The sequence below is a fragment of the Pristiophorus japonicus genome, chromosome 10 (assembly GCF_044704955.1).
Source record: "Pristiophorus japonicus isolate sPriJap1 chromosome 10, sPriJap1.hap1, whole genome shotgun sequence".
Taxonomy (NCBI): domain Eukaryota; kingdom Metazoa; phylum Chordata; class Chondrichthyes; family Pristiophoridae; genus Pristiophorus; species Pristiophorus japonicus.
The window spans coordinates 221,865,523-221,889,564 of record NC_091986.1 but is presented as its reverse complement, the minus strand read 5'-3'; the positions used below and the strand labels follow the sequence as shown (position 1 = coordinate 221,889,564).

General features: G+C 56.6%; 1 protein-coding gene across 12 annotated transcripts in view; it reads left to right on the top strand.

Moving 5' to 3' along the window:
* Positions 1-24,042, top strand: part of stim1b (stromal interaction molecule 1b) — a 238,353-nt gene that overhangs the window by 103,620 nt on the left and 110,691 nt on the right. For all 12 annotated transcript variants that reach the window (XR_011595711.1, XM_070892617.1, XM_070892623.1 and 9 more), the window contains 2 exons: positions 21,026-21,140; positions 22,196-22,307. Coding sequence is in view for 11 of the 12 variants with exons in the window: in XM_070892617.1 (XP_070748718.1) it covers positions 21,026-21,140; positions 22,196-22,307 (227 nt within the window). In the remaining variant the exon portion in view is untranslated. The remainder of the gene's footprint in view (positions 1-21,025; positions 21,141-22,195; positions 22,308-24,042) is intronic.

Genomic DNA, 24,042 nt, shown 5'->3' with positions numbered 1-24,042 from the left:
ACCCGCCCCCTCTCCCCCTGCCCCGCCCCCTCTCCCCCTGCCCCGCCCCCTCTCCCCCTGCCCCGCCCCCTCTCCCCCTGCCCCGCCCCCTCTCCCCCTGCCCCGCCCCCTCTCCCCCTGCCCCGCCCCCTCTCCCCCTGCCCCGCCGCCCCTCTCCCCGCCCCGCCCTCTCTCCCCCCGCCCCGCCCCCTCTCCCCCAGCCCTCTCTCCCCCCGCCCGCCCCCTTTCGCCACGCCCCCTCTCGCCCCACCCTCTCTCCCCCGCCCCGCCCCCTCTCCCCGCCTCCCCCGCCCCGCTCTCTCTCCCCCGCCTCCCTCCGCCCCGCCCCCTCTACCCCCGCCCCCTCTCCCCCCGCACTGCCCCCTCTCCCCCCGCCCCCTCTCCTCTCCCCGCCCCGTCCCCTCTCCCCGCCCCGCCCTCTCCCCCCGCCCCGCCCTCTCTCCCCCCGCCCCGCCCTCTCTCCCCCCGCCAACCATCTCCCTCCCACCGCACCGCCCTCGCCCTCCCCCGCCCCGCCCTCTCCCTCCCCCCGCCCCGCCCCCTCTACCCCCGCCCCCTCTCCCCCCGCACCGCCCCCTCTCCCCCCACCCCCTCTCCTCTCCCCGCCCCGTCCCCTCTCCCCGCCCCGCCCTCTCCCCCCGCCCCGCCCTCTCCCCGCCCCGCCCTCTCTCCCCCAGCCCCGCCCTCTCTACCCCCGCCCCGCCCTCTCTCCCCCCACCCCGCCCTCTCTCCCCCAGCCCCGCCCTCTCTCCCCCCGCCAACCATCTCCCTCCCCCCGCCCCGCCCTCGCCCTCCCCCTCCCCCGCCCCGCCCTCTCCCTCCCCCCGCCCCGCCCCCTCTACCCCCGCCCCCTCTCCCCCCGCACCGCCCCCTCTCCCCCCACCCCCTCTCCTCTCCCCGCCCCGTCCCCTCTCCCCGCCCCGCCCTCTCCCCCCGCCCCGCCCTCTCCCCGCCCCGCCCTCTCTCCCCCAGCCCCGCCCTCTCTACCCCCGCCCCGCCCTCTCTCCCCCCACCCCGCCCTCTCTCCCCCAGCCCCGCCCTCTCTCCCCCCGCCAACCATCTCCCTCCCCCCGCCCCGCCCTCGCCCTCCCCCTCCCCCGCCCCGCCCTCTTCCTCCCCCGCCCCGCCCTCTGCCTCCCCCCGCCCCGCCCTCTCTCTCCCCCCACCACGCCCTCTCTCTCCCACCACGCCCTCTCTCTCCCCCCGCCCCGCCCTCTCTCTCTACCCCGCCCCGCCCTCTCTCTCCCCCCCGCCCCGACCTCTCTTCCCCCCCCCCCCGCCCCGTCCCCTCTCTCCCCTCCCACCCCCCCCCCCTCTCTCCTCTGGCTGGGCAGTGAGCCAATGTAGGTCACCGAGCATAGGGGTCATGGAGAAATGGGCTTGGTGTGACTCAGGACACGGCAGCAGGGTTTTGGATCACCTCTAGTGTATGGAGGGTGGAAGGTGGGATGCCAGCCAGGGTGGGTTGGAATAGTTGAGATACAGCTAGTAATAGAGAAAGCCACACGCAGTGTATTGCAGTCAGTGAGAGCCGGGTTATTTCCTGAAGTAAGGTTGTGAATAGCAAATAAACTGACTCCTCCCCTCGCTCTCTCCTGGCAAGAGGCCGGAATGCAGTTGCTGCGGGAACCCCGTCAACAACAGATGCAGCACCGAGTCCTGCAGCATTCGGGCAGACTGCTCCCCCACCAAGTGTTTACCCCGCCCAGCGCTCCCCCGCCCAGCGCTCCCCCACCCAGCGCTCCCCCGCCCAGCGCTCCCCCACCAAGTGTTTACCCCGCCCAGCGTTCCCCCGCCCAGCGTTCCCCCGCCCAGCGTTCCCCCGCCCAGCGTTCCCCCGCCCAGCGTTCCCCCGCCCAGCGCTCCCCCGCCCAGCGTTCCCCCGCCCAGCGTTCCCCCGCCCAGCGCTCCCCCGCCCAGCGCTCCCCCGCCCAGCGCTCCCCCGCCCAGCGTTCCCCCGCCCAGCGTTCCCCCGCCCAGCGCTCCCGCGCCCAGCGCTCCCCCGCCCAGCGTTCCCCCGCCCAGCGCTCCCCCGCCCAGCGTTCCCCCGCCCAGCGTTCCCCCGCCCAGCGTTCCCCCGCCCAGCGCTCCCCCGCCCAGCGCTCCCCCGCCCAGCGCTCCCCCGCCCAGCGTTCCCCCGCCGAGCGTTCCCCCGCCCAGCGTTCCCCCGCCCAGCGTTCCCCCGCCCAGCGCTCCCCCGCCCAGCGTTCCCCCGCCCAGCGCTCCCCCGCCGAGCGTTCCCCCGCCCAGCGCTCCCCCGCCCAGCGTTCCCCCGCCCAGCGCTCCCCCGCCCAGCGCTCCCCCGCCCAGCGTTCCCCCGCCCAGCGTTCCCCCGCCCAGCGCTCCCCCGCCCAGCGCTCCCCCGCCCAGCGCTCCCCCGCCGAGCGTTCCCCCGCCCAGCGTTCCCCCGCCCAGCGTTCCCCCGCCCAGCGCTCCCCCGCCCAGCGCTCCCCCGCCGACCGTTCCCACGCCCAGCGTTCCCCCGCCCAGCGCTCCCCCGCCCAGCGCTCCCCCGCCCAGCGCTCCCCCGCCCAGCGTTCCCCCGCCCAGCGCTCCCCCGCCCAGCGTTTCCCCAGGTCTTTTCCGCCCCCCCCCCTCCGACTGCTCCCCCCCCCCCCGCCGAGTGTTCCCCCAATGACCCGAGGCCACAGATCCCGCTGTGCCAGCTCCTGCTCGCCCGATTGCTCAGTTTTGTTTTCTCCGTCCTGGATCGACACGAGTTCCTTCTCGAGGATTGTAGTGAGACCACTGTATAACTCAACATGCCCAGCGCACGGGGGGAGGGTACAACCAGTCCTTTCACCCCTGTCCTGTTACCCTTTCCGAGCACCTTAAACTGCAGCTTCTGTTAAAACTGTTTCTTCCAGAGCACCATGCTCCGTGTTGCTTGAATTTCAGCAGGGCAGGGTGCGGGCAATGAGAAATTCTCCTTCAGCACTGCTGGGTACTGGCTGCACCAGTAACTGAATATATTTCAGGTGGAGTTACACAGATTTTTGAACGATAAGGGAGTCGAGGGTTATGGGGAACGGGCGGAGAAGTGTTGAGGTCAAAATCATTTCAGCCACGATCTTATTCAGAGGCGGAGCAGGGTACAGGTCTGTCACTGTATAACACTGGGGTACAGTACTGGTGGGTACAGGTCTGTCACTGTATAACACTGGGGTACAGTACTGGTGGGTACAGGTCTGTCACTGTATAACACTGGGGTACAGTACTGGCGGGTACAAGTCTGTCACTGTATAACACTGGGGTACAGTACTGGTGGGTACAGGTCTGTCGCTGTATAACACTGGGGTACAGTACTGGTGGGTACAGGTCTGTCACTGTATAACACTGGGGTACAGTACTGGTGGGTACAAGTCTGTCACTGTATAACACTGGGGTACAGTACTGGTGGGTACAGGTCTGTCACCATATAACACTAGGGTACAGTACTGGTGGGTGCAGGTCTGTCACCATATAACACTAGGGTACAGTACTGGTGGGTACAGGTCTGTCACTATATAACACTGGGGTACAGTCCTTGTGGGTACAGGTCTGTCACCATTACATTAGGGTACAGTACTGGTGGGTACAGGCCTGTCACTATAACACTGGGGTACAGTACTTTTGGGTACAGGTCTGTCACTGTATAACACTGGGGTACAGCACAGGTGGGTACAGGTCTTTCACTGTATAACACTGGGGTACAATGCTGGTGGGTACAGCTCTGTCACTGTATAACACTGGGGTACAGTACTGGTACGTGCAGGTCTGTCACTGTATAACACTGGGGTACAGTCCTTCTGGGTACAGGCCTGTCACTATAACACTGGGGTGCAGTCCTGGTGGGTACAGGTCTGTCACTATAACACTGTTGTACAGTACTGGTGGGTACAGGTCTGTCACTGTATAACACTGGGGTACAGTACTGGTGGGTACAGGTCTGTCACTATAACACTGAGGTACAGTACTGGTGGGTACAGGTCTGTCGCTGTATAACACTGGGGTACAGTACTGGTGGGTACAGGTCTGTTGCTGTATAACACTGGCGTACAGTACTTGTGGGTACAGGTCTGTCACTGTATAACACTGGGGTACAGTACTGGTGGGTACAGGTCTGTCACTATATAACACTGGGGTACAGTACTGGTGGGTACAGGTCTGTCACTATAATACTGGGGTACAGTACTGGTGGGTACAGGTCTGTCACTGTATAACACTGGGGTACAGTACTTTTGGTTACAGGTCTGTTACTGTATAACACTGGGGTAGAGTACAGGTGTCACTATAACACTGGGGTACTGTCCTGGTGGGTACAGGTCTTTCACTGTATAACACTGGGGTACAGTAATGGTGGGTGCAGGTTGTCACTGTATAACACTGGGGTACAGTACTGGTGGGTACAGGTCTGTCACTGTATAACACTGGGGTACAGTCCTTGTGGGTACAGGTCTGTCACTATACCACTGGGGTACAGTACTGGTGGGTACAGGTCTGTCACTGTATAACACTGGAGTACAGTACTGGTGGGTACAGGTCTGTCACTGTATAACACTGGGGTACAGTACTGGTGGGTACAGGTCTGTCACTGTATAACACTGAGGTACAGTCCGTGTGGGTACAGGTCAGTCACTATAACACTGGGGTACAGTACTGGTGGGTACAGGTCTGTTACTGTATAACACTGGGGTACAGTGCTGGTGGGTGCAGGTCTGTCACTATATAACACTGGGGTACAGGTCTGTCGCTGTATAACACTGGGGTACAGTCCTTCTGGGTACAGGCCTATCACTATAACACTGGGATACAGTACTGGTGGGTACAGCTCTGTCACTGTATAACACTGGGGTACAGTACCGGTGGGTACAGGTCTGTCACTGTATAACATGGGTACAGTACTGGTGGGTACAGGTCTGTCACTGTATAACACTGGGGTACAGTCCTTGTGGGTACAGGTCTGTCACTGTATAACACTGGGGTACAGTCCTTGTGGGTACAGGTCTGTCACTGTATAACACTGGGGTACAGTCCTTGTGGGTACAGGTCTGTCACTGTATAACACTGGGGTACAGTACTGGTGGGTACAGGTCTGTCACTGTATAACACTGGGGTACAGTACTGGTGGGTACAGGTCTGTCACTGTATAACACTGGGGTACAGAACTGGTGGGTACAGGTCTGTCACTGTATAACACTGGGGTACAGTACTGCTGGGTACAGGTCTGTCACTGTATAACACTGGGGTACAGGTCTGTCACTGTATAACACTGGGGTACAGTACTGGTGGGTATAGGTCTGTCACTGTATAACACTGAGGTACAGTCCGTGTGGGTACAGGTCAGTCACTATAACACTGGGGTACAGTACTGGTGGGTACAGGTCTGTTACTGTATAACACTGGGGTACAGTGCTGGTGGGTGCAGGTCTGTCACTATATAACACTGGGGTACAGGTCTGTCGCTGTATAACACTGGGGTACAGTCCTTCTGGGTACAGGCCTATCACTATAACACTGGGATACAGTACTGGTGGGTACAGCTCTGTCGCTGTATAACACTGGGGTACAGTACCGGTGGGTACAGGTCTGTCACTGTATAACATGGGTACAGTACTGGTGGGTACAGGTCTGTCACTGTATAACACTGGGGTACAGTCCTTGTGGGTACAGGTCTGTCACTGTATAACACTGGGGTACAGTCCTTGTGGGTACAGGTCTGTCACTGTATAACACTGGGGTACAGTCCTTGTGGGTACAGGTCTGTCACTGTATAACACTGGGGTACAGTACTGGTGGGTACAGGTCTGTCACTGTATAACACTGGGGTACAGTACTGGTGGGTACAGGTCTGTCACTGTATAACACTGGGGTACAGAACTGGTGGGTACAGGTCTGTCACTGTATAACACTGGGGTACAGTACTGCTGGGTACAGGTCTGTCACTGTATAACACTGGGGTACAGGTCTGTCACTGTATAACACTGGGGTACAGTACTGGTGGGTATAGGTCTGTCACTGTATAACACTGGGGTACAGTACTGGTGGGTGCAGGTCTGTGACTGTATAACACTGGGATACAGTACTGGTGGGTATAGGTCTGTCACTGTATAACACTGGTGTACAGTACTGGTGGGTGCAGGTCTGTCACTGTATGACACTGGGGTACAGTACTGGTGGGTGCAGGTCTGTCACTGTATAACACTGGGATACAGTACTGGTGGGTGCAGGTCTGTCACTGTATAACACTGGGATACAGTACTGGTGGGTACAGGTCTGTCACTGTATAACACTGGGGTACAGTACTGGTGGGTACAGGTCTGTCACTGTATAACACTGGGGTACAGTACTGGTGGGTACAGGTTTGTCACTCTAGAACACTGGGGTACAGTACTGGTGGGTACAGGTCTGTCACTGTATAACACTGGGGTACAGTACTGGTGGGTACAGGTATGTCACTGTGTAACACTGGGGTACAGTACTGGTGGGTACAGGTCTGTCACTGTGTAACACTGGGGTACAGTACTGGTGGGTACAGGTCTGTCACTGTATAACACTGGGGTACAGTACTGGTGGGTACAGGTCTGTTACTGTATAACACTGGGGTACAGTACTAGTGGGTGCAGGTCTGTCACTGTATAACACTGGGGTACAGTACTGGTGGGTACAGGTTGTCACAGTATAACACTGGGGTACAGTACTGGTGGGTATAGGTCTGTCACTGTATAACACTGGGGTACAGTACTGGTGGGTACAGGTTTGTCACTGTAGAACACTGGGGTACAGCACTGGTGGGTACAGGTCTGTCACTGTATAACACTGGGGTACAGTACTAGTGGGTGCAGGTCTGTCACTGTATAACACTGGGGTACAGTACTGGTGGGTACAGGTTTGTCACTGTAGAACACTGGCGTACAGCACTGGTGGGCACAGGTCTGTTACTGTATAACACTGGGGTACAGTACTAGTGGGTGCAGGTCTGTCACTGTATAACACTGGGGTACAGTACTGGTGGGTGCAGGTTGTCACTGTATAACACTGGGGTACAGTCTTTGTGGGTAGAGGTCTGTCACTATAACACTGGGGTACAGTCCTTGTGGGCACAGGCCTGTCACTATAACACTGGGGTACAGTACTTCTGGTTACAGGTCGGTCACTGTATAACACTGGGGTACAGTACAGGTGGGTACAGGTCTGTCACTATAACACTGGGATACTGTACTGGTGGGTACAGGTCTGTCACTGTATAACACTGGGGTACAGTACTGGTGGGTACAGGTCTGTCACTGTATAACACTGGGGTACAGTACTGGTGGGTACAGATCTGTCACTGTATAACACTGGGGTACAGTACTGGTGGGTACAAGTCTGTCAGTGTATAACACTGGGGTACAGTCCTTGTGGGTACAGGCCTGTCACTATAACACCGGCGTACAGTAATTTTGGGTACAGGTCTGTCACTGTATAACACTGGGGTACAGTACAGGTGGGTACAGGTCTGTCACTATAACGCTGGGGTACTGTACTGGTGGGTACAGGTCTTTCACTGTATAACACTGGGCTACAGTACTGGTGGGTGCAGGTTGTCACTGTATAACACTGGGGTACTTTCCTTGTGGGTACAGGTCTGTCACTGTATAGCACTGGGGTACAGTACTGGTGGGTACAGGTCTGTCACTGTATAACACTGGGGTACAGTACTGGTGGGTACAAGTCTGTCAGTGTATAACACTGGGGTACAGTCCTTGTGGGTACAGGCCTGTCACTATAACACCGGCGTACAGTACTTTTGGTTACAGGTCTGTCACTGTATAACACTGGGGTAGAGTACAGGTGGGTACAGGTCTGTCACTATAACACTGGGGTACTGTCCTGGTGGGTACAGGTCTGTCACTGTATAACACTGGGGTACTGTACTGGTGGGTACAGGTCTTTCACTGTATAACACTGGGCTACAGTACTGGTGGGTGCAGGTTGTCACTGTATAACACCGGGGTACTTTCCTTGTGGGTACAGGTCTGTCACTCTATAGCACTGGGGTACAGTACTGGTGGGTACAGGTCTGTCACTGTATAACACTTGGGGTACAGTCCTTGTGGGTACAGGCCTGTCACTATAACACCGGGGTACAGTACTTTTGGGTACAGGTCTGTCACAGTATAACACTGGGGTACAGTACAGGTGGGTACAGGTCTGTCACTATAACGCTGGGGTACTGTACTGGTGGGTACAGGTCTTTCACTGTATAACACTGGGGTACAGTACTTTTGGTTACAGGTCTGTCACTCTATAACACTGGGGTAGAGTACAGGTGGGTACAGGTCTGTCACTATAACACTGGGGTACTGTCCTGGTGGGTACAGGTCTTTCACTGTATAACACTGGGCTACAGTACTGGTGGGTGGAGGTTGTCACTGTATAACACTGGGGTACTGTCCTGGTGGGTACAGGTCTTTCACTGTATAACACTGGGATACAGTACTGGTGGGTACAGGTCTGTCACTGTATAACACTGGGGTACAGTACTGGTGGGTCACATAGAAAATAGGTGCAGGAGTAGGCCATTCGGCCCTTCTAGCCTGCACCGCCATTCAATGAGTTCATGGCTGAACATGCAACTTCAGTACCCCATTCCTGCTTTCTCACCATACCCCTTGATCCCCCTCGCAGTAAAGTCTTCATCTAACTCCTTTTTGAATATATTTAGTGAATTGGCCTCAACAACTCTCTGTGGTAGAGAATTCCACAGGTTCACCACTCTCTGGGTGAAGAAATTCCTCCTCATCTCGGTCCTAAATGGCTTACCCCTTATCCTTAGACTGTGTCCCCTGGTTCAGGACTTCCGCAACATTGGGAACATTCTTCCTGCATCTAACCTGTCTAACCCCGTCAGAATTTTAAACGTTTCTATGAGGTCCCCTCTCATTCTTCTGAAATCCAGTGAATACAAGCCCAGTTGATCCAGTCTTTCTTGATAGGTCAGTCCCGCCATCCCGGGAATCAGTCTGGTGAACCTTCGCTGCACTCCCTCAATAGCAAGAATGTCCTTCCTCAGGTTAGGCGACCAAAACTGTACACAATACTCCAGGTGTGGCCTCACCAAACCCCTGTACAACTGTAGCAACACCTCCCTGCCCCTGTACTCAAATCCCCTCGCTATGAAGGCCAACATGCCATTTGCTTTCTTAACCGCCTGCTGTACCTGCATGCCAATCTTCATTGACTGATGTACCATGACACCCAGGTCTCTTTGCACCTCCCCTTTTCCTAATCTGTCACCATTCAGATAATAGTCTGTCTCTCTGTTTTTACCACCAAAGTGGATAACCTCACATTTATACACATTATACTTCATCTGCCATGCATTTGCCCACTCACCTAACCTATCCAAGTCGCTCTGCAGCCTCATAGCAGCCTCCTCGCAGCTCACACTGCCACCCAAATTAGTGTCATCCACAAATTTGGAGATACTACATTTAATCCCCTCGTCTAAATCATTAATGTACAGTGTAAACAGCTGGGGCCCCAGCACAGAACCTTGTGGTACCCCACTAGTCACCGCCTGCCATTCTGAAAAGTCCCCATTTATTCCTACTCTTTGCTTCCTGTCTGACAACCAGTTCTCAATCTACGCCAGCACACTACCCCCAATCCCATGTGCTTTAACAATGGGGTACAGTACTGGTGGGTACAGGTCTGTCACTGTATAACACTGGGGTACAGTACTGGTGGGTACAGGTCTGTCACTATAACACTGGGGTACAATACTGGTGGGTACAGGTCTGTCACTATATAACACTGGAGTACAGTACTGGTGGGTACAGGTCTGTCACTGTATAACACTGAGGTACAGTCCTTGTGGGTACAGGCCTGTCACTATAACACTGGGGTACAGAGCTTTTGGTGCAAGTCTGTCACTGAATAACACTGGGGTACAATACAGGTGGGTACAGGTCTGTCACTATAACGCTGGGGTACTTTACTGGTGCGTCCAGGTCTTTCACTGCATAACACTGAGGTACAGTACTGGTGGGTACACTTTATCACTGCATAACACTGGGGTACAGTCCTTGTGGGTACAGGTCTGTCAATATACCACTGGGGTACAGTACTGGTGGGTACAGGTCTGTCACTGTATAACACTGGGGTACAGTACTGGTGGTTACGGGTCTGTCACTGTATAACACTGGGGCACAGTACTGGTGGGTACAGGTCTGTCACTATATAACACTGGGGTACAGTACTGGTTGGTACAGGTCTGTCACTGTATAACACTGGTGTACAGTCCTTGTGGGTACAGGTCAGTCAATATAACACTGGGGTACAGTACTGGTGGGTACAGGTCTGTCACTGTATAACACTGAGGTACAGTACTGGTGGGTACAGGTCTGTCACTATAACACTGGGATACAGTACAGGTGGGTACAGGTCTGTCACTATAACGCTGGGGTAGTGTACTGGTGGGTACAGGTCTTTCACTGTATAACACTGGGGTACAGTACTGGTGGGTACAGGTTGTCACTGTATAACACTGGGGTACAGTCCTTGTGGGTACAGGTCTGTCACTATAACACTGGGGTACAGTACTGGTGGGTACAGGTCTTTCACTGTATAACACTGGGGTACAGTACTGGTGGGTACAGGTTGTCACTGTATAACACTGGGGTACAGTCCTTGTGGATACAGGTCTGTCACTATAACGCTGGGGTAGTGTACTGGTGGGTACAGGTCTTTCACTGTATAACACTGGGGTACAGTACTGGTGGGTACAGGTTGTCACTGTATAACACTGGGGTACAGTCCTTGTGGGTACAGGTCTGTCACTATAACACTGGGGTACAGTACTGGTGGGTACAGGTCTTTCACTGTATAACACTGGGGTACAGTACTGGTGGGTACAGGTTGTCACTGTATAACACTGGGGTACAGTCCTTGTGGATACAGGTCTGTCACTATAACACTGGGGTACAGTCCTGGTGGGTACAGGTCTGTCACTGTATAACACGGGTACAGTACTGGTGGGTACAGGTCTGTCACTGTATAACACTGGGGTACAGTACTGGTGGGTACAGATCTGTCAGTTTTTAACACCGGGGTACAGTACTGGTGGATACAGGTCTGTTACTGTATAACACTGGGGTACAGTACTGGTGGGGACAGGTCTGTCACTGTATAACACTGGGGTACAGTACTGGTGGGTACAGGTCTGTCACTGTATAACACCGGGGTACAGTACTGGTGGGTACAGGTCTGTCACTGTATAACACTGGGGTACAGTACTGGTGGGTACAGGTCTGTCACTATATAACACTGGAGTACAGTACTGGTGGGTACAGGTCTGTCACTGTATAACACTGGGGTACAGTACTGGTGGGTACAGGTCTGTCACTGTATAACACTGGGGTACAGTACTGGTGGGTACAGGTCTGTCACTATATAACACTGGAGTACAGTACTGGTGGGTACAGGTCTGTCACTATAACACTTGGGTACAGTACTGGTGGTTACAGGACTGTCACTGTATAACACGGGTACAGTACTGGTGGGTACAGGTCTGTCACTGTATAACACTGGGGTACAGTACTGGTGGGTACAGATCTGTCAGTTTATAACACCGGGGTACAGTACTGGTGGATACAGGTCTGTCACTATATAACACTGGGGTACAGTACAGGTGGGTATAGGTCTGTCACTATAACACTGGGGTACAGTACTGGTGGGTACAGGTCTGTCACTGTATAACACTAGGGTACAGTCCTTGTGGGTACAGGCCTGTCAATATAACACTGGGGTACAGTACTGGTGGGTACATGTCTGTCACTATAACACTGGGGTACTGTACTGTACTGGTGGGTACAGGTCTTTCACTGTATAACACTGGGGTACAGTACTGGTGGGTACAGGTCTGTCACTTTATAACACGGGTACAGTACTGGTAGGTACAGGTCTGTCACTGTATTACTCTGGGGTACAGTCCTTGTCGGTACAGGTCTGTCACTATACCACTGGGGTACAGTACTGGTGGGTACAGGTCTGTCACTGTATAACACTGGGGTACAGTACTGGTGGGTACAGGTCTATCACTGTATAACACTGGGGTACAGTACTGGTAGGTACAGGTCTGTCACTATAACACTGGGGTACAGTACTGGTGGGTACAGGTCTGTCACTATATAACACTGGAGTACAGTACTGGTGGGTATAGGTCTGTCACTGTATAACGCTGGGGTACAGTACTGGTGGGTACAGGTCTGTCACTGTATAACACTGAGGTACAGTCCTTGTGGGTACAGGCCTGTCACTATAACACTGGGGTACAGAACTTTTGGTGCAAGTCTGTCACTGAATAACACTGGGGTACAGTACTGGTGGGTACAGGTCTGTCACTGTATAACACTGGGGTACAGTACTGGTGGGTACACGTTGTCACTGCATAACACTGGGGTACAGTCCTTGTGGGTACAGGTCTGTCACTATACCACTGGGGTACAATACTGGTGGGTACAGGTCTGTCACTGCATAACACTGGGGTATAGTCCTTGTGGGTACAGGTCTGTCACTGTATAACACTGGGGTACAATACAGGTGGGTACAGGTCTGTCACTATAACGCTGGGGTACAGTACTGGTGGGTACAGGTTGTCACTGCATAACACTGGGGTACAGTCCTTGTTGGTACAGATCTGTCACTATACCACTGGGGTACAGCACTGGTGGGTACGGGTCTGTCACTGTATAACACTGGGGTACAGTACTGGTGGGTACAGGTCTGTCACTGTATAACACTGGGGTACAGTACTGGTGGGGACAGGTTGTCACTGCATAACACTGGGGTACAGTACTGGTGGGTACAGGTCTGTCACTGTATAACACTGGGGTAGAGTACAGGTGGGTACAGGTCTGTCACTATATAACACTGGGGTACAGTACTGGTGGGTACAGGTCTGTCACTGTATAACACTGGGGTACAGTACTGGTGGGTGCAGGTCTGTCACTATAACACTGGGGTACAGTACTGGTGGGTACAGGTCTGTCACTGTATAACACTGGGGGTAGAGTACAGGTGGGTACAGGTCTGTCACTATAACACTGGGGTACTGTCCTTGTGGGTACAGGTCTTTCACTGTATAACACGGGTACAGTACTGGTGGGTACAGGTCTGTCACTGTATAACACTGGGGTACAGTACCGGGATACAGGTCTGTCACTGTATAACACTGGGGTACAGTACTGGTGGGTACGGGTCTGTCACTGTATAACACTGGGGTACAGTACTGGTGGGTACAGGTCTGTCACTGTATAACACTGGGGTACAGTACTGGTGGGTACAGGTCTGTCACTGTATAACACCGGGGTACAGTACTGCTGGGTACAGGTCTGTCACTGTATAACACTGGGGTACGGTACTGGTGGGTACAGGTCTGTCACTGTATAACACTGGGGTACAGTACTGGTGGGTACAGGTCTGTCACTGTATAACACTGGGGTACAGTACTGGTGGGTACAGGTCTGTCACTGTATAACACTGGGGTACAGTACTGGTGGGTACAGGTCTGTCACTGTATAACACTGGGGTACAGTACTGGTGGATACAGGTCTGTCACTGTATAACACTGGGGTACAGTACTGGTGGGTGCAGGTCTGTCACTGTATAACACTGGGGTACGGTACTGGTGGGTGCAGGTCTGTCACTGTATAACACTGGGGTACGGTACTGGTGGGTACAGGTCTGTCACTGTATAACACTGAGGTACGGTACTGGTGGGTACAGGTCTGTCACTGTATAACACTGGGGTACAGTACTGGTGGGTACAGGTCTGTCACTGTATAACACTGGAGTACAGTACTGGTGGGTACAGGTCTGTCACTGTATAACACTGGGGTACGGTACTGGTGGGTGCAGGTCTGTCACTGTATAACACTGGGGTACGGTACTGGTGGGTACAGGTCTGTCACTGTATAACACTGGGGTACAGTACAGGTGGGTACAGGTCTGTCACTGTATAACACTGGGGTACAGTCCTTGTTGGTACAGATCTGTCACTATACCACTGGGGTACAGCACTGGTGGGTACGGGTCTGTCACTGTATAACACTGGGGTACAGTACTGGTGGGTACAGGTCTGTCACTGTATAACACTGGAGTACAGTACTGGTGGGTACAGGTCTGTCACTGTATAACACTGGGGTACAGTACTGGTGGGAACAGGTCTGTCACTGTATAACACTGGGGTAGAGTACAGGTGGGTACAGGTCTGTCACTATAACACTGGGGTACTGTCCTTGTGGGTACAGGTCTTTCACTGTATAACACGGGTACAGTACTGGTGGGTACAGGTCTGTCACTGTATAACACTGGGGTACAGTACCGGGATACAGGTCTGTCACTGTATAACACTGGGGTACAGTACTGGTGGGTACAGGTCTGTCACTGTATAACACTGGGGTACAGTACTGGTGGGTACAGGTCTGTCACTATAACACTGGGGTACAGTACTGCTGGGTACAGGTCTGTTACTGTATAACACTGGGGTACAGTACTGGTGGGTACAGGTCTGTCACTGTATAACACCGGGGTACAGTACTGGTGGGTACAGGTCTGTCACTGTATAACACTGGGGTACGGTACTGGTGGGTACAGGTCTGTCACTGTATAACACTGGGGTACAGTACTGGTGGGTACAGGTCTGTCACTGTATAACACTGGAGTACAGTACTGGTGGGTACAGGTCTGTCACTGTATAACACTGGGGTACAGTACTGGTGGGTACAGGTCTGTCATTGTATAACACTGGGGTACAGTACTGGCGGGTACAGGTCTGTCACTGTATAACACTGGGGTACAGTACTGGTGGGTACAGGTCTGTCACTGTATAACACTGGGGTACAGTACTGGTGGGTACAGGTCTGTCACTGTATAACACTGGGGTACAGTACTGGCGGGTACAGGTCTGTCACTGTATAACACTGGGATACAGTACTGGTGGGTACAGGTCTGTCATTGTATAACACTGGGGTACAGTACTGGCGGGTACAGGTCTGTCACTGTATAACACTGGGGTACAGTACTGGTGGGTACAGGTCTGTCACTGTATAACACTGGGGTACGGTACTGGTGGGTACAGGTCTGTCACTGTATAACACTGGGGTACAATACTGGTGGGTACAAGTCTGTCACTATAACACTGGGGTACAGTACTGGTGGGTACAGGTCTGTCACTGTATAACACTGGGGTACAGTACTGGTGGGTACAGGTCTGTCACTGTATAACACTGGGGTACAGTACTGGTGGGTACAGGTCTGTCACTGTATAACACTGGGGTACAGTACTGGTGGGTACAGGTCTGTCACTGTATAACACTGGGGTACAGTACTGGTGGGTACAGGTCTGTCACTGTATAACACTCAGCAGGTGAGGTGCGATCTGTGGAGACACAGAAGTCAGTCTGTCGCCAGTTCAGTCCCGCTGGGTGGAAGTCTGTCACCGGCGATATGAAATGGTGAGGATATTTTGAGGAGGCGAATTAAGGCAATTGTCGGTGACTCATAATGGAATATTAGAACTTGCTGGCTTGAGTGAGGTTTTTCCTGCAGCTGACTGGTTCCAATAAACCCTGGTAACAATGTAAATTATAAGCATGTTGAAGTGCCGAGTTCCTGTCGGAAATCCAAGTAATTCTGGCCCAGTTTAAAGTGCGTTTGGACTCTGAGCAGTGACCTTAATGTACAGCGTGGGAGGCCAGACAGGCAGAAGGTAAATACAGCTCATTGAATATCCAGTCGGCCTGGTGTAGAGACGGCTGCGTGTTCTCAACCGGTCTTGGAACTATCGTTTGATTGACAGCACCGTAATTGGTGACTCTCCCGCACTTGCTCCCCTCTGTCCCTGCCCCTCTCTTTCCCCCCCCACTCCCAAATCCCTCTCCCGCCCCCCTCTCCCTCCATCCCCCTCTCACCATCCCTCTCTCACCCACACCTCCGTCAGAGAAAGCGCCACTTCCTGTGGTAGTGGGGAAGATCGGAGTGATGCCGTTACAGAGGGTTGTCGGGATTGCTGTATCACGGTTGATGCAGGGACCACTGCATCTTTTCAGGCAACGTTTAAAGTAGGGGGCGCGATTGATTGCTCGAGGCACAGCTCTGGCACAGAATCAAAGGGCTGTCAGCCTCTTCCTGTGCTGTGAACATCTGTGGTTCCTCTGAAGCTCCAACGGTCCTGTCCCACACCCTCGTCCTTCATGCTGCATCCTCACTGTCGCAACCAAGGCATCTTCTCCAACCCACTGTGTCCCCAAGATCTCCAGCCCTTGGAACGACCTGATACACCGCATCCCCGGCTCTCCCCCGGGGACCCCGCCCTCCTCGGCCCATTGGCCAATCACTGATACACCACATCCCCGGCTCTCCCCCGGGGACCCCGCCCTCCTCGGCCCATTGGCCACTCACTGATACACCACATCCCCGGCTCTCCCCCGGGGACCCCGCCCTCCTCGGCCCATTGGCCACTCACTGATACACCACATCCCCGGCTCTCCCCCGGGGACCCCGCCCTCCTCGGCCCATTGGCCAATCACTGATACACCACATCCCCGGCTCTCCCCCCGGGGACCCCGCCCTCCTCGCCCATTACCCAATCACTGATACACTCCCCCCCGCCCCCCACGCTCTCTCCCAGTGACCCCTCCCTCCTCGGACCATCGCCCAATCACTGATACACCGTATCCCCCGCTCTTCCCCAGGGACCCCGCCCTCCTCGCCCATTACTCAATCACTGATACACTCCCCCCCGCCCCCCACGCTCTCTCCCAGTGACCCCTCCCACCTCGGACTATCGCCCAATCACTGATACACCACATCCCCCGCTCTCCCCCAGGGACCCCGCCCTCCTCGGCCAATTGACCAATCACTGATACACCACATCCCCCGCTCTCGCCCCGGGGACCCCGCCCTCCTTGGCCCATTGGCCAATCACTGATACACCACATCCCCCGCTCTCCCCCAGGGACCCCGCCCTCCTCAGCCCATTGGCCAATCACTGATACACCACATCCCCCGCTCTCCCCCAGGGACCCCGCCCTCCTCGGCCCATCGGCCAATCACTGATACACCGCGCTCCACGCTCTCTCCCAGTGACCCTTCCCTCCTCGGACCATCGGCCAATCACTGATCCACCGCATCCCCTGTTCTCCCCCCAGGGACCCCGCCCTCCTCGGACCATCGGCCAATCACTGATACACTGCATCCCCCGTTCTCCCCCCAGGGACCCCGCCCTCCTCGCCCATTACCCAATCACTGATACACTCCCCCCCCCGCCCCCCACACTCTCTCCCAGTGACCCCTCCCTCCTCGGACCATCGCCCAATTACTGATACACCGCACGCCCCCCCCCCCCCACCCTGCCCCGGGGACCCCGCCTTCCTCGGCCCATTACACAATCACGATTGCACTTCCCCTCCCCCCTGCCCCGCTCTCCCCCCAGTGACCCCTTCCTTCCCGGACCATCGGCCAATCACTGATACACCGTATCCCCCGCTCTCCCCCCGGGGACCCCGCCCTCCTCGCCCATTACCCAATCATTGATACAACGCGCCCCGCCACCCCCCCCCCCCCCACGACTCTCCCCCAGGGACCCCGCCCTCCTCGCCCATTACCCAATCACTGATACACTCCCCCCCGCCCCCCACGCTTTCTCCCAGTGACCCCTCCCTCCTCGGACCATCGCCCAATCACTGATACACCGTATCCCCCGCTCTCCCCCAGGGACCCCTTCCTTCCCGGCCCATTACCCAATCATTGATACAACGCGCCCCCCCCCCCCCCCCCCCCCGGCTCTCCCCCAGGGACCCCGCCCTCCTTGGCCCATTACCCAATCATTGATACAATGCCCCCCCCCCCCCCCTACCCCCCCCGGCTCTCCCCCAGGGACCCCGCCCTCCTTGGCCCATTACCCAATCATTGTTACACTCCCGCGCCCCGCTCTCCCCCCAGTGACCCCTTCCTTCCCGGACCATTGCCCAATCATTGAAACAACGCGCCATCTCCCCCCCCCCCCCCCCCCCCGGCTCTCCCCCAGGGACCCCTTCCTTCCCAGACCATTGCCCCCCCCCCCCCCCCCCCACTCCCTGCAGCCCTTCACTTCGGTTACTTCATTTCAAAAAAGAAGTTGATATGCTTTCTTAAAAAAAAGTCTAAGGGTGGAAATTCGTCGCGCGCCATTATGGGCAGTAACCCAGCTGCAGCGGTAACTTTATGGCCTTATAACAGTTTGCGCCGTCTGCTCAGACATTGGTGAGAATCGGGCGATGAGCTGACGGGCGATAACTCAGCAGTTGCATGCCAGAGCTGGTGGGGGGGGGGGAGGGGGCGATAACGATAGTTTGGTTGGTACATACTGCACGCCCATTATGCATGCGTGGAATTCCGAGTCCGATCCCGGGAAAAGCCGAGGCTTAAAGGCGCGGCACGGTAATGCACCCGTTAAAGTTTTCAACACCTCTAATATTCAAGCTGCACGGCTTGCTGTAGGGCTTCTCCAACACGTGCCATCCAGTGCTTTTATGGCTTTGATTTACGATTGGGAACCCTGGCCGATATGTACAGCTTGCTCGGAGAGTTGTGGGCCTTTGTCGTGCACTAATTGCTGGCCAGGCTGAGGTCAGACTAACTCTCGGACTGTCAGTGCTGCCCAGCCTCCTGCCAGGTCTGATTTACTGTCACGCAAGATGGGGCCGCCTTGTCAGTACGCAGATGGGTGGAGCAAGAGGCTGGAGAAACACCAGTTCCATTTGTGACCGCACAATCACCTCGGCTAATTTCCAACGAGTTTCTGAACGTGGCATTAACTGCCTTTACTGCGAGCATGTTGTGGCTACAATATCAGCCGTGGCTCAGTGGGCAGCACTCTGAGTCAGAAGGTTGTGGGTTCAAGTCCCACTCCAGGGACTTGAGCACAAAACATCTTGGTGCGTTACTGAGGGAACGCCGCACTGTCGGAGGGGCAGTACTGAGGGAGTGCCGCACTGTCGGAGGGGCAGTACTGAGGGAGTGCCGCACTGTCGGAGGGGCAGTACTGAGGGAGTGCTGCACTGTCGGAGGGGCAGTATTGAGGGAGTGCTGCACTGTCGGAGGGGCAGTACTGAGGGAGTGCTGCACTGTCGGAGGGGCAGTATTGAGGGAGTGCTGCACTGTCGGAGGGGCAGTACTGAGGGAGCACCGCACTGTCAGAGATGCCACATTTCAGCTGAGACATTAAACCGAGGCTCCATCTGCTCTCTCAAGTGGATATAAAAGATCACATGGCACTATTTCGAAGAAGAGCAGGGGAGTTCTCCCCGGTGGTTGTGAAAGGCGCTATATAAATGCAAGTCTTTCTATTACTGGGAGAGAGTGGATGGTCAACCACCCAGCAGACAATACATCGTTTCCATAGATGGTGCATGTGTGTTGTAGCAAGGTGTAAGATAATGGGACTAAAGGCAGATAAATCCCCTGGACCTGATGGCTTGCATCCTAGAGCCTTAGCGGCAGGGATTGTGGATGCATGGGTTGTAATTTATCACAATTCCCTGGATTCTGGGGAGGTCCCAGCTGATTGGAAAATTGCAAAAAAGGAGGCAGACAAAAAGCAGGAAACTATAGACCAGTTAGCCTAACATCTGTGGTTGGGAAAATGTTGGAGTCCATTATTAAAGAAGCAGTAGCGGGACATTTGGAAAAGCATAATTCAGTCAGGTAGAGTCAGCATGGATTTATGAAGGGGAAGTCATGTTTGACAAATTTGCTGGAATTCTTTGAGGATGTAATGAACAGGGTGGATAAAGGGGAACCAGTGGATGTGGTGTATTTGGACTTCCAGAAGGCATTTGACAAGGTGCCGCATAAGAGGTTACTGCACAAGATAAAAGTTCACGGGGTTGGGGATAATATATTAGCATGGATAGAGGATTGGCTAACTAACAGAAAACAGAGAGTCAGGATAAATGGTTCATTCTCTGGTTGGCAAACAGTAACTAGTGGGGTGCTGCAGGGATCAGTGCTGGGACCCCAACTATTTACAATCTATATTAACGACCTGGAAGAAGGGACTGAGTGTAATGTAGCCAAGTTTGCTGACGATACAAAGATGGGAGGAAAAGCAATGTGTGAGGAGGATACAAAAAATCTGCAAAAGGACATAGACAGGCTAAGTGAGTGGGCAAAAAGTGTGAGGTCATGCACTTTGGCAGAAAAAAACCAAAGAGCAAGTTATTATTTAAATAGAGAAAGATTGCAAAGTGCCGCAGTACAGAGGGACCTGGGGGTACTTGTGCATGAAATACAAAAGGTTAGTATGCAGGTACAGTAAGTGATCGGGAAGGCCAATAGAATCTTGACCTTTATTGCAAAGGGGATGGAGTATAAAGGATATTGGTGAGGATACACCTGGAGTACTGCGTGCAGTTTTGCTTTCCATATTTACGAAAGGATATACTTGTTTTGGAGGCAGTTCAGAGAAGGTTCACTCGGTTGATCCCGGGGATGAGGGTGTTGACTTATGAGGAAAGGTTGAGTAGGTTGGGCCTCTACTCATTGGAATTCAGAAGAATGAGAGGTGATCTTATTGAAAGGTATAAGATTATGAGGGGGCTTGACAAGGTGGATGCAGAGAGGATGTTTCCACTGATGGGGGAGACTAGAACTAGGGGGCATGATCTTAGAATAAGGGGGCCACCCATTTAAAACTGAGATGAGGAGAAATTTCTTCTCTCAGAGGGTTGTAAATCTGTGGAATTCACTGCCTCAGAGAGCTGTGGAAGCTGGGACATTGAATAAGTTTAAGACGGAAATAGGCAGTTTCTTAACCAATACGGGGTTAAGGGGAGCGGGCGGGGAAGTGGAGCTGAGTCCATGATCGGATCAGCCATGATCTTATTGAATGGCGGAGCAGGCTCGAGGGGCCGAATGGCCGACTCCTGCTCCTATTTCTTATGTTCCTATGTTAAGCTGACGTGAATATGGAGTGTGTGCAGCCCCGTTGATCGTTAACATCGGCGTTTTTTTCTGGTAGTTTTTGCGAGAAGACTTGAACTATCAGGACGCAGCAGCGAAGCACAGCACGTTCCACGGTGGCGACAAGCTGATCAGCGTGGAGGACCTGTGGAAATCGTGGAAGAGCTCGGAAGGTAAAGGCAGGCCCGAACTGCTGGGCGACATGTCGTCCCGCACTCCGCTCAGCGGCCGAGACACCACGTGATGTCCCGTTACCCGATTATACATCCCCGCCCCAGCTCGAGGGCCGGGCATAGGCGCACACATCCCCCCTGACACCTCCTCATTGTGTACTTCCTGGGATAGGGACATGCAGGGTCTTTGTCACCAGGTCCGGCACAGCGACATTATCGCAGAGCACACGGGCTCATCTGCATTCACATTGTACACTTGTACATACATAACGTAGGAAACAGGAGCAGGAGTTGGCCATTCGGCCCCTCGAGCCTGCTCCACCATCCAATGAGATCACGGCTGATCATCGACCTCAACTCCACTTTCCCGCCCGATCCCCATAATCCCTCGATTCCCCCAGAGTCCAAAAATCTATCTACCTCGGCCTTGAATATACTCAACGACTGAGCCCCCACAGCCCTCTGGGGCAGAGAATTCCAAAGATTCACCTCCCTCTGAGTGAAGAAATTCCTCCTCATCTCAGTCCTAAATGTCCAACCCCCTTATCCCTGAGACTGTATCCCCTGGTTCTAGAGTTGCTTGGTTTCAGTTGTGCTTTATCCCAGTTGTATTGAAATGACCATTCTCCAGTTCTATCCAAGGAAACCCGAGTGTGAGCTTGCTGGTTATTGTGCCTTACCTGGACACTGTGTGGGGCGAGCTGCTCACGGGACCACACGCACGGAGTGAGGTTTCACCCCCTCTCGCAGTGGCTGTTCTGTGATCAGAGTCAATGGATCGCTCGGTCTGGGCAGTCTGCAATTTTCTCACCCAGCCCCTCACTGGCGGTTGAGTATAGAAACAGCACCCCGGTGAACGACAGCCCTCCGGTGGACTGGGATGGGGTTTAATTGCGTCGATCGCTGCAGTCACTGCGGCAGTGCGAGCTGTGTCTGTGTGCAGCCTTGCGGGCCGATGGTGGGAGTTCCGTCACATGGTGCGATCTCTGTCTGCACACAGACGGTGCAGGGCTCGGGTCAGCCCCTAATCATGTGTTCCTCTTTCCCCCTCGCAGTGTTTAACTGGACAGGAGAGGAAGTGATCGAGTGGCTCATCAACTATGTCGAGTTACCACAGTATGAAGAGCACTTCCGCAAGCTGCACATAAACGGACACGACATGCCAAGGTGCGTATATAGCGGCTCGCCCAGCGCGGGTCAGGGTCATCCCCCCCACCTCCCCCCCCCCCCAGCCCGGGTCAGGGTCCTCCCCCCCACCTCCCCCCACCCCCTCCCCAACCCGGCTCAGGGTCCTCCCCCCCCACCCCCTCCCCAGCCCGGCTCAGGGTCCTCCCCCCCACCCCCCCCGCCAACCCGGCTCAGGGTCCTCCCCCCCCCACCCCCTCCCCAGCCCGGCTCAGGGTCCTCCCCCCCCCCCCCCCAGCCCGGCTCAGGGTCCTCCCCCCCCACCTTCCCCCCCCTCCCCCCAGCAAGGCTCAGGGTCCTCCCCCCAGCCCGGCTCAGGGTCCTCCCCCCAGCCCGGGTCAGGGTCCTCCCCCCCCCCCAGCCCGGCTCAGGGTCCTCCCCCCCCCCCCCCAGCCCGGCTCAGGGTCCTCCCCCCCTTCCCAGCCCGGCTCAGGGTCCTCCCCCCGCCCCCCCCAGCCCGGCTCAGGGTCCTCCCCCCAGCCCGGCTCAGGGTCCTCCCCCCCCCCCCCCCCCCAGCCCGGCTCAGGGTCCTCCCCCCTCCCCCCAGCCCGGCTCAGGGTCCTCCCCCCCTCCCCCCAGCCCGGCTCAGGGTCCTCCCCCCCCCCCCCCCCCCAGCCCGGCTCAGGGTCCTCCCCCCAGCCCGGGTCAGGGTCCTCCCCCCCCCCCCCCAGCCCGGCTCAGGGTCCTTCCCCCCCCCCAGCCCGGCTCAGGGTCCTCCCCCCCCCCCCCCCCCCAGCCCGGCTCAGGGTCCTCCCCCCCTCCCCCCAGCCCGGCTCAGGGTCCTCCCCCCCCCCCAGCCCGGCTCAGGGTCCTCCCCCCAGCCCGGGTCAGGGTCCTCCCCCCCCCCCCCAGCCCGGCTCAGGGTCCTCCCCCCCCCCCCCCCCAGCCCGGCTCAGGGTCCTCCCCCCAGCCCGGGTCAGGGTCCTCCCCCCCCCCCCCCAGCCCGGCTCAGGGTCCTTCCCCCCCCCCAGCCCGGCTCAGGGTCCTCCCCCCCCCCCCCCCCAGCCCGGCTCAGGGTCCTCCCCCCCTCCCCCCAGCCCGGCTCAGGGTCCTCCCCCCCCCCCAGCCCGGCTCAGGGTCCTCCCCCCAGCCCGGGTCAGGGTCCTCCCCCCCCCCCCAGCCCGGCTCAGGGTCCTTCCCCCCCCCCAGCCCGGCTCAGGGTCCTTCCCCCCCCCCCCCAGCCCGGCTCAGGGTCCTCCCCCCGCCCCCCCCAGCCCGGGTCAGGGTCCTCCCCCCCCCCCTCCCCCCAGCCCGGCTCAGGGTCTTCCCCCCCACCCCCTCCCCAGCCCGGCTCAGGGTCCTCCACCCCCCCCCAGCCCGGCTCAGGGTCCTCCCCCACCCCCCAGCCCGGCTCAGGGTCCTCCCCCCCACCCCCCCCCCAGCCCGGCTCAGGGTCCTCCGCCCCACCTTCCCCCACCCCCCCCCCACCCCAGCCCGGGTCAGTGTCATCTCCCCCCCCCCCCCCAACCCGGCTCAGGGTCCTCCCCCCCACTCCCCCCCCCCCAACCCGACTCAGGGTCCTCCCCCCCCACCCCCTCCCCAGCCTGGCTCAGGGTCATCCCCCCCCACCCCCCCAAGCCTGGCTCAGGGTCCTCCCCCCCCCCCCCCCCAGCCCGGGTCAGGGTCCTCCCCCCCCCCCCCCCCCAGCCCGGGTCAGGGTCCTCCCCCCCCCCCACCCCAGCCCGGCTCAGGGTCCTCCTCCCCCCCCCCCCCCAGC